At 37.8% G+C, this 17001-nt stretch overlaps 2 protein-coding genes across 2 annotated transcripts; one reads left to right on the top strand and one right to left on the bottom strand.

Moving 5' to 3' along the window:
• Positions 1-632: 632 nt before the first annotated feature.
• LOC115415548 (NF-kappa-B inhibitor alpha-like) lies at positions 633-2979 on the top strand. The gene is made up of 6 exons (XM_030129144.1): positions 633-935; positions 1454-1559; positions 1671-1878; positions 1994-2082; positions 2180-2440; positions 2556-2979. Exons 1-6 carry the CDS (start codon positions 706-708, stop codon positions 2583-2585), a joined length of 924 nt encoding a protein of 307 aa, XP_029985004.1. The 5' UTR covers positions 633-705; the 3' UTR covers positions 2586-2979.
• Positions 2980-5475: 2496 nt separating this feature from the next.
• Positions 5476-15311, bottom strand: psma6b (proteasome 20S subunit alpha 6b). The gene is made up of 7 exons (XM_030129114.1): positions 15145-15311; positions 14152-14246; positions 10768-10849; positions 8900-9055; positions 7692-7870; positions 7388-7482; positions 5476-5685 (listed from the first exon to the last, which is right to left on the bottom strand). The coding sequence occupies exons 1-7, from the start codon at positions 15218-15220 to the stop codon at positions 5628-5630; spliced, it is 741 nt and encodes a 246-aa protein (XP_029984974.1). The 5' UTR covers positions 15221-15311; the 3' UTR covers positions 5476-5627.
• Positions 15312-17001: the final 1690 nt, after the last annotated feature.

Here is a 17001-nt window from a genome sequence, read left to right as displayed (position 1 = left end):
ATATATATATATATATATATGTATATACACACACACACATACATATATACATAAACACACACACATATTAGTACCCAATCTATTTAGATTTGTATATTATTTTTATATTAAGACCTTTACTCAGTGTATTCAAAATATTCTATTCTATTCTGTTCTATTGTAACAGTATGTGGTTAACAGTGCAATATAAATAAAAAATGATGTTCACTGTAAATTTAACTTCATCTTCATAAATGCAACCTGGTTTCCTTTCTAAACTGGTTTAATTTGGTCAAAAAGCAGGGGGAGTGGAAAGTATGAAATGTTACAATGGTTAGCCACTTAAAACAGATAATTTCCCCATGTCAAAGGGAATTCTTCAAGAGCATGTCAGGGGCTGTCTCCCCTCTCATTCATGCCCATGCTCTGCTCATTCATTAGAATAAACACTGATTTGTCCCTTAACCTACATCACAGGTGAAAATAGGTGCCTAATAGGAAACTACAAGTTCTCATTCTGACTCTCTTTGGGGGGGATTTTTCTCACAAAAGCACAGCTCAATGTGATTTCCCTGCTTTTTCTAAGATAAGTCAATTGGAAATCCCCAACAAGATGCTCCGCCCATCCGAGCGCACAAAACCCAGTGCGCCTCCCTCTGCTGCACCATTCCTGCCCTGACCTTTGGATAGATACGGAGCTGTACTCGTGACAGTCACAAAGTCAACATGGATGTGCACAGAGTGTCGAACCACAACCAAATGGATTATAACTTCGACGACATGGAGCCCAAGCACGCTGGGAAAATGCTGGGATGCCAGGAGGACCGTTTTGACAGCGGCCTGGATTCCTTAAAAGAGGACGAGCTGGTCCGCGACTTCGACGAAATGAATATGAAGGAGGAGAGTACGCACGAATATGAACCTTGGATGACGGCTCTGACAGAGGACGGTGACACGTAAGTGGACATTTTGCCTTCTTTTTTTTTTCCTTTGCGCAAAATACGCATATCTGTCTGCAAATGCTTGGTGAAGTAGATCAAGTGATTTGCATTCAGACGCAAAAGCAGCTGAAATGGAGACGCGTAAAAAGCTGCAAAAAATACAAAAGCATGAAAATTTTAGTCTAATGTTGCACGAAAACAAGAGGTTCTTTAACATGTGTGTGTGCGCAGTGCAGTGTGTGTGTGCGTGTGTGTGTGTACTTTGGCTGGGAGCGCAGTCTGGGCGGCGCTACAGGCCTCTGTGCGCGTTCAGGAAAGTCCCTGGCCCTCTGCCAGTAACTGATAAAGCATCAGATGTGTCAAGCCACAACTGGTGGAAATAACCCGACAAAACTCCATTCTTGCGAAACGCTCCACTGCTCACCGCTTTGTTCTTTCTTATTTGGCTGGAACCACTTCCTCTGTGTGTATTTTTTTTTTTAAAGCACTATTTTAACTAACCTCTTTCTCTTTTTTTTCCACCCCAACCACAGGCTTCTCCACTTGGCTATCATTCATGAAGCCAATGAACATGCCCTTCAGATGATCCAACTGTCTCACAACCACCCCTTCCTCAACGTACAGAACCACCAAAGACAGGTAACCACAAGTCCCTGAATATCAAATCCAAACAAACCCCACCTTATGCAACACATTTTAGAATTTCCTCCAAAAACTAACCTTCTGTTTTCGTTCCTGTTTCCTCCACAGACTGCCCTCCACCTGGCAGTGATCACAGAACAGCCCCATTTGGTGGACAGGCTCCTGAAGGCCGGCTGCGACCCCCGGCTGGCCGACGACAGCGGGAACACAGCTCTCCACATCGCCTGTAAGAGGGGCTCCCTGGCCTGCTTCGGCGTCATTACCCAGAACTCCCAGCGCCACCTTACCTCCATCGTGTCCTTCCCCAACTACAGTGGTACGCATTCTATTAAAATCACACCAGCAGCATGGGAACGGACTGCAGCGGGCCACTTATTTAGCATTCCAAAGCTGAAGTTTTAATAGATTTTCCTGATTTCTCTCTTTTTTAGGACACAACTGCCTCCACTTGGCGTCCATCTACGGCTACATTTCATTGGTTGAAAGCCTTGTGGGCCTGGGTGCAGACATCAACGCACAGGTAAGAACAACAACAAATGAACCAGATGCCGTAATGTAAACATGAATAAAAATAAAGCAGGAATCTAATGTTATTCCTCTTTTTTTTTCTCCATCAGGAACAGTGCAGTGGTCGGACGGCGCTCCATTTGGCCGTGGACCACCAGAACCCAATGCTGGTCCGTCGCCTCCTCGACCTCGGCGCCGATGTCAACAGCTTAAACTACGGGGGCTTCACGCCGTACCACCTAACCTACGGCCGCCAGAATGAAGAGATCCGCTGCGAGCTGTTCGAGAGGACGGCGCAGGAGCTGAGGCCGCTGCCTGAAAGCGAGTCGGACGAGAGCGACATGGACGACTTGGACCTGTCAGATGACGAGGTCAGTATCTGATCTATGACACAGATCCCTTTCTCTATGGGTCTTACAGGCAGATTCTACACAACCGGTCTTGAATATTGGTCCTAACAGTTGTTTCATTTTGCTTGTTTTGCAGCTGTATGACGACATAAAGTTTGGAAAGTAAGACCAAGCGTTCTTCTACTGGTGGTGTGAACAACAGTGAAGCTGCTACTGGGGAGTAGACGAATCGGTATACGTCCCCCCTACACATATAACCGCTCCAGAAGTCCACAGGGGCTGGCCGGGCTTGGCTGGGACCACAAACGGGAATGAAGACAGAGTCCAGTCCGGTCCAGAACGGAGAGCTCGGAACAATCTGCACCGACAATCATAAAACAGCGCGACCTTGACCTCCATGTAGTCCTTTTACATACTGTATGAATATATATATTGATATGTATATACAAGACTAGAAGTGTAATATATTGTAAATACAGAGATATTATTTTTGTACCTGTAAATATGATGTGTGAATTTAAACACTATTAACAGAATAAAAAAAGATGTTTATGACTCTATGTGGCTTTGATCTGGTGTGTTTTCTGTCACATGAGCCCTGTTTGTAAAACCAGCGACGTTTCTCATTTCACACTTTTAGACAAAGTGACAAAGATGATAGTCATCACGTAGACTTCAAGCCGACAGACAAAAAAGGTTCACACTCAACCCCTTGGAACAGTCTGGGATTTCCTTGTTGGGGCGAGGTCACTGGGTCTCTGAGTCACCGCGTTGAAAAGTCCCTGGGCAGCATTAAGAGGAACAAAATGTACTGAATATTCCACCCTCCCTTTAGTGTAAATAGAAGCTAGAATATAGCACACAGTAAAAAAAAAAAAAAAAAAAAACCACCAAGGAAATGTGACGAGGAAATAGTTTAATCAAGACGGGAATTCTTAAATGTGTTGCTGCTGTGTCACGGTGACCGGGAAACTTTGGTTTTGGGAAGTCCAGTATTTCCCTGTCAGCTGATACATGAGTGCACATCAGGGATTTTTAACCCATAAAGACCCAAACGGCCCAAACCGACCCCCATTATCTACTGATATAAAATGTTTAATAACTTTTGAACAGTTAATCCTATCAATGCATGTAAATAATTTAGGTCAAATACAGTTTATCATATTTTCATGGTCATCAGATATGACCCATTTGGATGTTCAGAGGCTCTGTAGTTACCGTGGAAACACTGTCATCTTCTACAACATTGATTCACTAGTAAAACCCATGGAGTTGGATCAATGACAGTGGATGGTCACACTGGGTTGATATGTATTAAATAAAATGAACCAATAATAATAATAATAATAATAATAATAATAATAATAATAATAATAAAACATATAAAGTTATAAATAACATGAAAAAAATAAGCAAAACATGTACTATAATGAAGTTAAACAGTATAAAGTAAGCAACAAAATGAACAAAAACAGCCAAAATTATCAATAAAATGAAAATTAATCAAAATAATACGTTAGGTAGACAAAATAAGCCACAAACTGAACAAAACTGATGAAAAAATTATAAAAATGAGCAAAAAGAAATAAAATAACGAATAAAAATGAATTAAACATTTCCAAAGTGACCCATTTGGATATTCAGAGGCTCCATAGTTACCATGGAAACACTGTCATTTTCTACAACACTGATTCACCAGTAAAACCCAAGGAGCTGGCATCAATGACAGTTGATGGAGAAACTTGTTTTTACATTCAGTTATTGATATCTTTGCTGAAAAATTCACTTTTTCTTCAGTTTTCTGTTTCTGATATAATAAACCTCAACTTTAATGAGCTTTAATGAACATCTCCATGATTAGCGAAGTAAATACAGAAAAATACATATTTACTAAAAAAAAACCAAAAAAAAAACGCAGAGGATAATATTATAAGAAATGGTGACAAATATTTGGGAACTGCCACAAGTAGCACTGGGTCATTATGGGTTAAAAAGAGGAATTGTCTAAAAAAAAAAAAAAAAAAAAAAAAAAATTGGCATTGCTTGCTGTTTCTTGAGCCAATCCTTAATTAGTGTCATAAAAGTGTCTGTGAATGACCGGGTTTATAGTGTTATATCAACTATACAGCCTGTAACTATCCTGGAGGTTGTAAACATTAACCTGTTCAGGACTCTGGGGGGATTTTCCCAAGGGAATCTGACTCATCTAAGGACAAGCGATTCCTTTAACACAGGTGAATGGCTGTTTCCACACATAATGCGGAAATTACATAAGAAATAAAAAAGGCTCTACACAGGAATTAACACAGAAAGTCTCAAACATTTTGTAAAGGAAAAGGAAAAACTGACATTTGAGTTGGATTTTTTTTAAATTTAGTAATAGTTGAAGGAAGTCCCACAAGAAAGAAAGGAAGGGGCAGAAGATGATGAGCAAGGGATTATGGGAAATGGTCAATGAGTTTCTGGTTACATGTTGATGTCAGCATCTTAACACTAATCTGGACGTGGTCATTTACACGAACACTAATCAAGTTTTAACTCCGACACACACACACATTATACCCCCATATATGTCAGCTGCGTTAAATGTAAAATGTCAGCATTGTGAAAAACCATCGACAAGTATCAATGAGGAACAAATTTCCCCTGCAAAGAGAAACTATTTGTGTTGTGTATATCCGGTGATTTGAAGTCATCTATTTCTGACATGTACGTAAAAAGAGAGAGAGAAAAAAAAAAGCCAAAATGTCAAGAAAATGAGGTCAAATCAGAAGCCGACACCAGTGAGTAGTAAAGTAACCACTGCACAGCACCTTGATCTGTCATGTGATTTCAATGCATTCGGAGCCACGACAGGAAGCTCAAAATGCTGTGCTCTGTAGCGCTCATGTTCCCATAAACATTTACCTTTGCTTCTATATTTGTCTGGTGAAACAGAGGCATTAGACTGCGCAGTTTGGTGTTGTAACGCTCTACATCTGTAAAATACATAATTGTATTTTACAGAGAATAAACAGAATAAAGAATAGAATAAATAAAGATGTAGACTACAAGGGTTATTTTACTCCAAAAACTTTTTTTTTTTATTGTTGAATGAAACAGTGGGGTAAATGTACAGCAAACAAAGATAACACCAGTCTCCATCTGGGAAACGGATTTCCCATCATGCTCTAAACTTAATCCAACAGGTGACGCTTTATCTGCTCGCTCAGTCCCGCTCTGCCAGGGACATCAGGTGGGAGTCCACTTCAGTCTCTGTCAGAATCCTGGAGAGACAACAACAAGGACAAGGACTTTCACATCCCAGACATATTCAACAACACTCTCCATGTTACATATGGGTTCTGGTGGGTTGGACATGGTACACTAAAAGCTATTTACAGGGTTCCTACAGGTTTCTACAAGTTCAATTTAAGACTTTTTAAGACCTTTTAAGACTACTTAGAGCAGAATTTAATGCCCATTTCAAGGCCATACTGCCAAAAATCCATAACTCCTAGAATTTAGGAAAATGTATTTATTTACTCTAATGCCTTGATTCCCACCGTTCCAAGTCATTTCTCCCCAGGGGCTGCAAAGCTAGCGATAACTGCTTTGTAATTTCAATATAAGGCTACATTCGTAAAGCAGGTCTGAATGCACAATTCAGATTTTCTGGTGAAATCCAGTTTTTTTGTATGCTCATTCATATTACACATTAAATGTGACTTCTATCAGTTTTAAGTATGAACTGAATGCGGCTCTGAAGTGACCCGCATGCACAAAAGAGGTCCTGATGTAATTCGTGACCACGCAGGCACGCACTGTGTTTATGGAAGAAACACTTCTGGGAATTGTGAGGTTTGTCGCATTTCAATAATGTAAAGGTCAGATAAATGTGACCTGGCCGTACAGACAGAAGTCGCAATGCAAAATATCTGATACGAATCGGATTTAGGACCACATACGAAAGTGGCCTGGGTTGGATTTGTGCTGTTCAAACTGTCTTTAACAGAGCAGTTACAGGTTACATATAGGCAAAATAATTGGATTTGGGCCACATTTGCCTGCAGTCTGAATGTAGCCTAAATCATCGGGTTGGAACAGAGTTGACTAACGTTACTTAGCTGCTTGGACATTTCACATTTAAACACAATACAATCAACAAGTTTATGGCTACATAACTTAAGACCTACCATACAAAATTTAATACCTTTTAAAGACTTTTTCTTTTTTTTACAATATTAAATGCAGATTTGTAAATTCAAGACTTTTAAGACTTTTTAAGATGCAGGAACCCTGTATTTAGGCCGATTACAAAGTTAACTGAAAGCCTATTTCATAACCATAACAGTAGAAAAGTACAGCTTTACCATAGGCTGGCCTTAGGCAAAAAGTTCCTATGTTGTACAATGTGCATCTTTCATTTTCAACAGGATCTTTTGCCTCAGTTTGCATTAATCATTAGTTCCATGTCTGTTTTATTTTTATTTTTGTTGCAACATGATCAACACAAATTTTCCCCAAAACACATGTAAACAAGTGGTGCCAGGCACAACAAACCCCACCCCTCACACATGATGTAGCTAATTTTGGCATAGATCCAGCTGATGTCATCATGTCTATGCATGTGCTGATGTCAGCATAGACAAATTTTGGCCATGATGAGTAAATGGGGGAAAAAAAAAGATTAAAAAAAAAAAAAAAAATCATTATTTGAACTCTGACCTACTTTTCCCAAAATGTAATCACATCTATTCTGGGTCACTGGCAATCTATAAACCTAATTTGGTATGAATTCAACCAATAGTTTTGCTGCTAAAGTGTTAAACAAAGAAACAAACCAATAGGATAATAGTCCATGATCCATGTGATTTTTAAGACATTTGAAGGCCAAAAGTTCACTTCTCAAATGCCGTGGACACCCTGGTTGCAGTTGGATTAGAGCTAATGTATGTTTACGAGCAGCGATGACCGTGCATCTGTTACCTGAACTTTGGATCCTGCGTTGTGAGAACTCCCACCTCCAGCTCCGAGGGCTTGAAGTCAATGGAGAGAACAGTTGACAGACAGGAGATGGCAGTCTGAGGGGAGGAGAAAGATGAGCCTGGCTTTATTATCACCAACCATTTTTCACATCCTCTTTACAGTTAATTGACGGCAGTGTTAATAGTTCAGATAATGGTCACTGAAACACACGTCTGGAATTCACCAGCAGCCCCTGAGCTGACTTTCACATTCATGTTCCTGCCTTATCAAACTGAACTGCATCAGCATGACGAACGTTCTGTACCTCAACAGTTTGTTCGAAAGTCCAGTCCAGTTTCTTTTTCACTTTCTTCTCCAGGAAGCTGGTGGCTTCTGTCTGCTTCACCCCGGCGGCTGTGGCCTTAAAGCCGCAGTAATATCCTGCAGGGTCACATTTGTACACCTGGGGCCCGTGCTCCTCATCTATGCCGATTACGATCATACCTGCAGATACCGGAACAGAGACCCAGTTACATAAAGATCCAGTGTTTTCATTTTTTTTGTGTTGCTTTGATAAATCCTCTGGAGAAAACAGCTCCTGAACATTTGTGCAAATTTTAAATACAAACACCAAATATCTTTCAACAACATCCTTCACCTAACAGGATCCCTATATGAACACAAAATGCATAGTGTCGCTGTTGGGAGGAAACCTCTTATGTTCTAAATGGTTATTTTTCAGGAAACTGGTAAAAGGATGTATATTCTAAATAAATGAATGGAGTTAAGACAAGGTTTCTCAACCTTTTTTGAACCACACCCCGCTATCAGCATCATGAACCTATTGGCGCCTCCCCATGCCTGAAAAATTTGTAGGACAGGGGGCGCAGGGAAGTATGTAATTGTAAAAGTAACGCGACGGACCTATATGAGGAGGTTATATAGCTCTGTAGAAAAAGCTGTGAGAAAGTGAAAGTGAGCTCCCCTCACCTAATCACTGACTACCTGCTGCCCCCCAAAAACACTTCTGTAACCAGGGGGTGAGGACAATGTGGACGATATGCAAACCCACCCCTCACAGACCTCAATCCGTGAGCAGGGGGAGAGTATGTGGCGAGTGATTTATAATGTTGTGAAGTACAACAGTAGCAACAATGTCACTTGCAACCCCCTCCCATGTGCTCGCGCGCCCCCCGGTTGAGAACAACTGATAAGAGATGTAGTCACAAGCCATTTTCAACATTTTTCATTGGTTAAATATTTCTAAAACCACCAGGCTAAAGTGAAGACTGACCAATAGAGTCACAAAAAGAAAGAAAGAAAGAAAGACAGAAAGACAGAAAGAAAGAAAGAAAGAAAGAAAGAAAGAAAGAAAGAAAGAAAGAAAGAAAGAAAGAAAGAAAGGCCAAAACTGGAGTTACGAGGTTTCCCCTTACAGCAACAATAAGAATGGGCAATTTAACAGCTGAAAAACAAAATAATTAATCCTGCCTTGTTTGTGAAGGGTAAGTAAAGTCAGTGAACACTACTCACAGCAGCCCAGTGGTCTCATTTCAGCATTCTGCGTGTAGACTTGTGAGATGTCAGCAATTCTCTTGCAGAGCATGTCCACTGGAATCTCATAACCGTACTTGTATTGCCAGTTGGCTGCTTCATAGCGGGCTCGCTGGACTTGGGACCGACTGTCAGCTGTAGGAGGATCAGAGCAGAATTAATCTGTTGATGCAGTGTGAGCTGCTGGAGTTTACAACTGACAAAGACTGAAATATAATTAAGTGCCTCATTTACATGTGAATGCATGCCCTGTGTTTATTTTCCATGATAATAAAGAGTTGCACAGTTTATGTTTATTTGCATAAAACAGTGTGGGATGTGCTGTTTACATGATGATCCATTTGAGCCACATTGTTGATTTAAGTCACTGATACTAAGTGGAAGGAACTACTGTGTGAAACATGCAAAGTCTTTACACCATGTGGTAACACAACACCTTTATGGGCCAGATCAAGTGGTGACATAGGGGCACATGTCATGTTCAATAAGCTGTGTTGAAAACTAAATAACTTATCTCTGTGTTTAATACATGTATGAATAGGTCTCAGTAAGTACTTTCACATGACACGTTACAATTTACAGAAATACAATTTTGCGGTAAAAAATACTTAAATTACTGCTGCATGACACAGGGATTCAAAATAAACTTTTTTTTTTTTCACTTTACTCAAATGTACAAAACATGCTGTTCTCATAAGAAATTGATATTAAATGAAACAGAGGACTTCAGCTCTGATGTTAAACTACAACTGTGATTAATATTGGAAAAAATGCTTAAATGATAAGTTTTTATGAACACAAATATGTTGTGACATGGGGACAGCAGTGTGTCACTTTGTTCACTATCAGAATAAAATATTTTGCTGGACCCAAAACACTACAAATATGCTAATAAACTTTTATTGAACATACATATTACAACTGAAGTGACATATACAGCTAATAGCAGAGCATATTTTACAAATAATTAGATTGTACATAACCTTTCTATGTTCTTGTACTGTTGAATAATTAGTTCCTACAGATTCACAGACTTAAAATATCACTTATACAAGCAAGAAAAATTATTATTATTAAAGTTAGTAGTGCATTTATATATTTGAGTCCCTTTCAGGTTTCATTGTAAATTGATTATAACTTTTTCTCTACAAGTCATACTGAAATTTTTTAAACAGTTCCATAAAATAGAGTTCTTAAGCTAAAAAATGAGCCCATTTGAGAAATGATAGGTGAAACTTTCATTTTTGACACTTTTTGCTTGATCTGGCCCTTATATGAGTAGCTTCTAAAGCAATGTTAATCTGTGCACATCTTTGAGCAGCAGACTCATGAGACCACGATTATTACGTTACAATATTTAACACACTAATCTCATAATACTGTCTGAAGATATTGTGCAGAGCAGGTGGTGAGGAAAAAAAAAAATCAGCTGACTTGCTCTAAAGCATCCCACCTCAAATTTCTTATGGAACATTTAGAGAAAAGTCTGTCGCCACATAAGGAATTACATCAACAGCGCTATTCACAGGGTTATGTGCCTCCTAATTGAAGAAGCAGCACTACTTTAGTTTTGGCAAAAACAGAAAGCATAGAAAAAAACAGAATACAATGCAAAGAAACAGCTCAACATATGCCCTTAATAAATTCGTACTGACGGAAATATTAAGTCAGTTCATATTTTTTATTCATACATCTGTTTTTATCATCAGAATATACAGAAAAAAGTGACTGTTTCTATAAATAAAAAATTAAAATTATAGAATATAGACAGTGACCATGAATTCTATGAGGAAATCAAATATAACATCCCAATAGTCCAACAATATTTAAAGTATTTCAGTATTTACCTGTCATCCCAGACATTACACATCCAATATTATCTGTTATTCTGAAAAGGTGGGTGACTGTGGAGGCATCCAGAAGCTTGTCCTGTAAAAAAGGCATTCGTAGAAAGAAAATTACTTGGTGCGGATAATAACTTTATACACTGAAACACTGTTTATTTAATTGACAACATTATTGGTTCTAATCATGGATAATCTTTTATGTCATTTAACTTGCTGCAGATTTAAAAAATACTTTTACCTCTATTCATATAAACCGACAGTAGTTGCTTTTCCATGGACCCTCAAATTGTGCGAATATAACTTCCGCATAAAAATTTGCCTAATGAAAAAAACATAATTTCACCAAAACTCTCGTTTTTCGATGAGAAGTTTAAGTGCTGGCAAGAGGTGTTTTTTTGGGCATAGCGAAATGGGTATATCACACAAAACTGCAATGGAAAGACGTTTTTCTGCAACTAGAGTCACATGAATAAAAAAAAACGGATGTTGACAGACGTTACAACAAGAGAAGAAGAGTTTTAAAAGAAACATGGCGCGGTATGTGTGGACACACCAGGAAACTGAATCATTTTTCAATTTAGTATGGGGTAGAGGGGTAATACACAATAATAATGAATATATCTGTAAATCAATGTTTGTTGCCATGTTCATGGAATGACTTCTCATGTCATCTCGCGATAATAAATAAACAAATCATTACATCTGTGATTTAATGGAAAAACCGACATTACGCACTTCTGTTTTTGCAACATTTAGTAAATATTGGGAAAGTTTTGCACAGATGTCCAATGGAAAAGCCACTATTGACACTCATTGAAGTTTTGTGGTGAAATGACACGTTCTCAGATTGAAGTATTAGTATTTGTTTGCAAAATTGAGAAAGCATTGCTTCTCACCTTGCCTTTTCTGATGCTCATCTACATACGAATAGCAATTATAATTAGCCTACTTTTTTTTTTTTTTTACTCATTTTTCTCTTCAGGATATGAGCATATTTGCATATTAGTGCTTAAAGCTGCAGTGTTTTTCTTTTCCTTTTTTGCAACATTGGGCAAAAATTCAATGATTACTTAAAAAAAATGTAGTAATCCAAATACTATGAAAGAAAACAAGAGTTCAAAACTTCTCTTGGCTCTGTTTTTGGACTGTAGAAAATCTACCTGCTGACAGACATGAAGTTGCTGATTTATGGCTCCAACTAAATTTCATTTTTTTCTGTGCTACTACTCTTATCAATCTGGTGCTTTAATGATATTCTTACGAGATCTTATTTTAGTCTTTATTTTAGGTTACAGGTCAAACTGTGAGCAGAATTATTTGCACTACTTTCTCATTTGTATGTGGGGCTTAATTTATATTCATTGTTAGGAAAGTGTAGAAGCATTGACTTGAACTAATTACTGTCATATAATGAGTTCTTTAAATGGTAGCTGTGTGAAAAAAATAACACAGTATAATTATTTATTGCAGAAGAATACAGTCTTCCACTCGTCACTTGTAAGTATCAAACTGAGTACAGGACTGTCACTATTTTGACAGTGTATTGGTTTTCCTGCAGCTTTCAGACGTCTAAACCTTCTGTTCTGAATTTATGACAAATAGATCAGATGATGCTATAATCATTCCACATTAAATTTATGAAAGGATCCATAGTGAAGCAATCAGCCGCTTCTGGTCCATTTAAATCATTAACGCTTGTTCATATTTGTGCTCCAGGCTGCTGGCACAGTGGTGCATAACAAGAAATATGAGCTAAACATCCAATTGTTCATTTCTCCACCACTACTTGTCAGGTAGTTCATGTTTCTGCCCAAGACTTGTTGCTCCACATCATCAGGTGAAGCGTCTATTTTCCTGTGCAGTTCTCTGGTTTAACGCCAGCTGGTGTTTCTAGAATGTCTGTATGTTTGAGCTGCTCTGAGCTGAGGTGTCATAGAGAAATAACCCACACCTCTTATTAAAAATGTATCGTAGGTTAACGTCTTAGTCAGATATGGAGTTGGTGAGAAAAATTAGCCAAACAACTTTTCTATTTTTGTTCTTTTCTTTCTTCAGCACCGTTGAACAAACAATAATATCTAATCTGATCAGGTGCTTGCTCTTTATCCAAATAAAAATTCCAGACTTTTTCCAAATTGTTATTTTTTCCCCATGAACTTGACTTCTTGTACTTTTATACTTGCATGCCTACTTTTTTGGTTGAGATTGTACCTGTTGTGTGTAGTAGAAAAACTAATTTTTTGACAGAAACATTTTCAAAACATGAAAATCACAAAAGTGCACGAATATCACATAAACAAGTTTCACTAGAATCATTCCAGTACTGACTGGTTAGGGAAATCATACCAAGTTTTTTGTATATGCTTTCCTCTAGCCTCGCCAGCCATCCAGTTTTCTCAGTGTATTCAATTCTAAGAAAACAGTCCGGAATTGGGTCAGCCGCTGTGAAACATGCACAATTTATTCTATACTGACCAATCACAAGTCTGGGGGGCGGGTGCTTCATAATGCGTCATACGCACTGACTCTTTTTCTGTCACGAGTCAAAGTCAGTTCCAAGTCCACAAATCTCTTAAACAACTGTTATCGGTTGTTTACTTGATTCAAAAATAAGGATTGAATTACAGATAACACCCTTTATTCTCAAGTGTCTCTGACAAAAGCGACAATAATCACATCAGTCTTAGCTGTGATTGGTTTACTCGACGCCTGTTAGTTCCGCCTTCATATTTGGATTCAAGCCCCGTGATTCCAGACAGATTTCTCATTGAGAAAGACAGATGGCTGGCCAGGCTAGCTTTCCTCACACATTTCTTATCTTACAAGATTATGTGCCTTTGAGCATATGCTAAAACTCGACTATGAGAGAAACTTTTTTTCCATACTTTACTTAGACTTTCATACAAAATTCCAGACTTTTCAAGGTCTGGAAAAGAGCGTTTCAAAATTCCATACTTTTTAAGACTTTCAAGACCTGCACAAGCACCCTGTCTGACACTCTGGTGTTTAACAATTTGGCCCTGGGTCACATTTAGCATCGCAGTTCAGTATCCAGCCCTAGATAAAATCCTTCAGATGTGACTCTACTGCCTCATAACAGAAGGTGAGAAAAGTGGTTTCAGTTTTCCAGAACAACATGAAATACGATCAGACTATTTCATATTGCTACCTTGATATTTAGTCTTTTGATTTGGATAAAGAGAAAACAGCTACAGAAGGATTATATTGTAATGTATGTATTTTCAATTCTAGCTTTTATCCCCTGAGTAGCTTTAGCAGTATGTTGCTATATAAGACTGAGTCATCTTCTAATGAGGTTTGCTGAACTGGATCAGATAGGATACACTTGTACACCTATCTTATCCTGCCCTGATGTCAACTCACCGGTACTTTTTTCTGTGTTACAACAACTGCACAGTCCTTCCCCCTGACTGCTACTGACGTGAGCCCACCTTGGTTTATGGCCTTGAAAGCATATTCTGCAAGAAAGTAAGACAATACAAGGAGTCAGTTATGGACCAATATTGTTTGCATCCTCTGTATTAACAAACAGGAAATCAATTAGGGATTTCATAATACTGAATCAATAGTGACAGTGGAGGTGTGGAAATAAGCAAGGACAGCATTTTACTCTCACCCTGCGAATAAACAAAACAAAACCTCCAAATGTCATGAGGTGACCTCAGGTTAACCCAATGACACTGAATTAACAATTCTATGGGACTCAAATTTAGAATATAACCAAAACAAAAAAAATGTGGCTATAAGAAGAGGGTACGGAGTTGTTCCTTTGTTTATCATCTGTGTGACATCAACATCATCCTGCCTGTGCCCTATTCAGCTAAACAGGAGAATCGGCGAAAATAAATGAACAAATACTGAACTTTTGCACATAGAAACAAAGGAAAAGTTAACATTTTACGGCGAATTATCCCTTCAGCTCAGTCAACACAATCCGTACTAGAAAAAAGATTAACATTTAGTATTTAATTTAATTATGATACAGTTACTTTAATAAAGAGAAATACTTGATTTACTTCCAGAACCCCTAACAGTTCAGCCAGTGTGTGGTTATCCCGACACTTTCAGCAATGAATCAGCTTGGTGGCAATGCTAACAATGCTATTTAGCCTAAAAGCTAACTAGCTATTTTGCTTGGTTTTATTTTACACTTGCTTCAACAGAGTATGTGTAAAATAACACCTTACATAACAATCAGTAAGATGTTGACTGCTTCATATATCACTACTTTCACTTTGCCGGAGTATTATTTATCAGCTAATAAGACGCTAGGCGAACCATGACAGAGCATTTAGCTAGCAAGCAAACAAGTGAGCCTGCGAGCCGGCTTTTGTCTAAACAAATCCCAATACTGACCAACTTGGTACAGTCGTCCTTCAGGAGAGAAGATGGTAATATGTCGATCGAACCCTGCACTTGAGCCTCGAGACATTTTAAAAGGTTAAGTTAACCGAGAAGTTCGTCCAAATGAATTTGCAACCAAATCTTCATGCACAATATTTTCACCCGGAAGTTCAATGGCCGGATTCTCAACTACATCCGGTGTCACAGGCCCCGGCGTGTTGCCATAGTGATGAAGTACTGAACTTGGGGCGTTCGTCCATGTGTAAATGATTAATTTGTGTGTAGATACCATAGAACACAGACAAACCCATGACTATTCCATAACATCTCATTTTGAAAGAATGATGATTTAAATAGATAAATATATTTAAATGTACAAGTTTGAATGTGCTGTGTCATGTAGTGCACTGCACACATTAACCCATAAAGACCCAAACAGACACCGGTGACCAAAAGCATACAGTTGTAAACTGTTTAATGCCTGCTGATCCACTAATCCTATTAATACATGTAAATTTATTAAAATGTAAAATGCAGTATCTCAGTTTTAAATCAACATCAGATATGACCCATTTGGATGTTCAGAGGCTCCATAGTGAATGTAGAAACACCGTCATCCTCTACACACTGCAAAAATCTAAATCTTACCAAGTGTATTTTTTCTCATTTCTACCTAAAATATCTCATCACACTTAAAATAAGACATAATCACCTAAAGAGTAACTTGTAGGTGAGATATAAGAACTTACTTTCAGACAATAGATCTTGAAAATCTTATTTCAAGAAATCTTACCAAGATAATTTTCACTTGTTCCATTGGCAGATTGTTTTGTTTTGTTTTGTTTTTTGCTTGAATTAAGCAAAAATAAGTAAATAAATCTTGAATTAAAAAAAAAAAAAATCTTGAATTAAGCAAAAAAAAAACAAAAAACAATTCTGCCAATGTAACAAGTAAAAATTATTATACATAAGATTTTGATTTTTGCAGTGCAACATTGATTCACTAGTAAAACCCACAGTTTGATAAAAGACAGTAAATGAAGACACTTGCTCAGGTATTGATATCCTTGTTGAAAAAGTCACTTTTTCTTCAGTTTTCTCCGTTTCTGTTATAATAACCATGAACTTTAATCTGAGCTTTTATGAGCATTTGCATGATCAGCAAATTAAATAACATGGCAAATTAAAAACACAAAATACAGAGGATAATATTATAGTAGATAGTGATAAATCATTTAGGAAAGGCTAAATAGAGAGAAAAATTATTTGGGAACTGCCACCAAAGTAGCACTGGGTCTTTCTGGGTTCAGTTAGTTACATATAGGTTAGGTATCGTAACCTGTTTTGGACTCATATGGGCCTAGCCGAGTACAGTCAGTCCATGTAATAGGATCAAACTCTATTGTATTGTGATGTAGTGTAAGAAATAGACAACACCTTTTCCGTAGTAGAACTTTTGACTTAATGTAGGAAAAGCTCAAGAAATACTCACAATATTGACAGTACTTCAGCTGAGTTTAAGTAAACTACAATGTGCCAGCGTGAGACTGAATGCGTTTTATTATTTACACATCTTCCTGTGAGCATGTTACTTCATCATCAACTTTCATTGTAAATCCTTCAGTGTGACTCATCCATCTTTGTCATTAGTTTATTTTGCTCCGCTTAGAAGTAAAAATGTCTGAATGACTGAAAATCAAAAAGAAAGGGGTTAAAGTTACAAGCAGTTTTTAGTCATTATTGTTCATTTATCAGTCCCTGCAGGGTTTGTATCTCTTTCAACACATTTATAGACACATAAAGTATTATGTTACAAATACTACATGCAATTGCAGCTTCCTTTTTTGCATTGAAAAGCTAAAATTGTTA

The sequence above is a fragment of the Sphaeramia orbicularis genome, chromosome 24 (genome assembly GCF_902148855.1).
Source record: "Sphaeramia orbicularis chromosome 24, fSphaOr1.1, whole genome shotgun sequence".
NCBI classification, from domain to species: Eukaryota; Metazoa; Chordata; class Actinopteri; order Kurtiformes; family Apogonidae; genus Sphaeramia; species Sphaeramia orbicularis.
Note: the sequence above shows the minus strand (reverse complement) of the source record. Positions and strands in the feature narration are given on the sequence as shown.

What these genes read in the sequence shown, in the direction of transcription:
- LOC115415548 (XM_030129144.1), top strand. Translation starts at nt 706, where the DNA reads ATGGATGTGCACAGAGTGTCGAACCACAACCAAATGGATTATAACTTC. An exon ending in TACAGAACCACCAAAGACAG is followed by an intron (nt 1,560 to 1,670) that starts GTAACCACAAGT and finishes TTTCCTCCACAG; the next exon opens with ACTGCCCTCCACCTGGCAGT. An exon ending in GTCCTTCCCCAACTACAGTG is followed by an intron (nt 1,879 to 1,993) that starts GTACGCATTCTA and finishes TCTCTTTTTTAG; the next exon opens with GACACAACTGCCTCCACTTG.
- psma6b (XM_030129114.1), bottom strand. Translation starts at nt 15,220, where the DNA reads ATGTCTCGAGGCTCAAGTGCAGGGTTCGATCGACATATTACCATCTTC. An exon ending in AATGAGACCACTGGGCTGCT is followed by an intron (nt 7,871 to 8,899) that starts GTGAGTAGTGTT and finishes CGGTATCTGCAG; the next exon opens with GTATGATCGTAATCGGCATA. An exon ending in ACGCAGGATCCAAAGTTCAG is followed by an intron (nt 5,686 to 7,387) that starts GTAACAGATGCA and finishes TTGTCTCTCCAG; the next exon opens with GATTCTGACAGAGACTGAAG.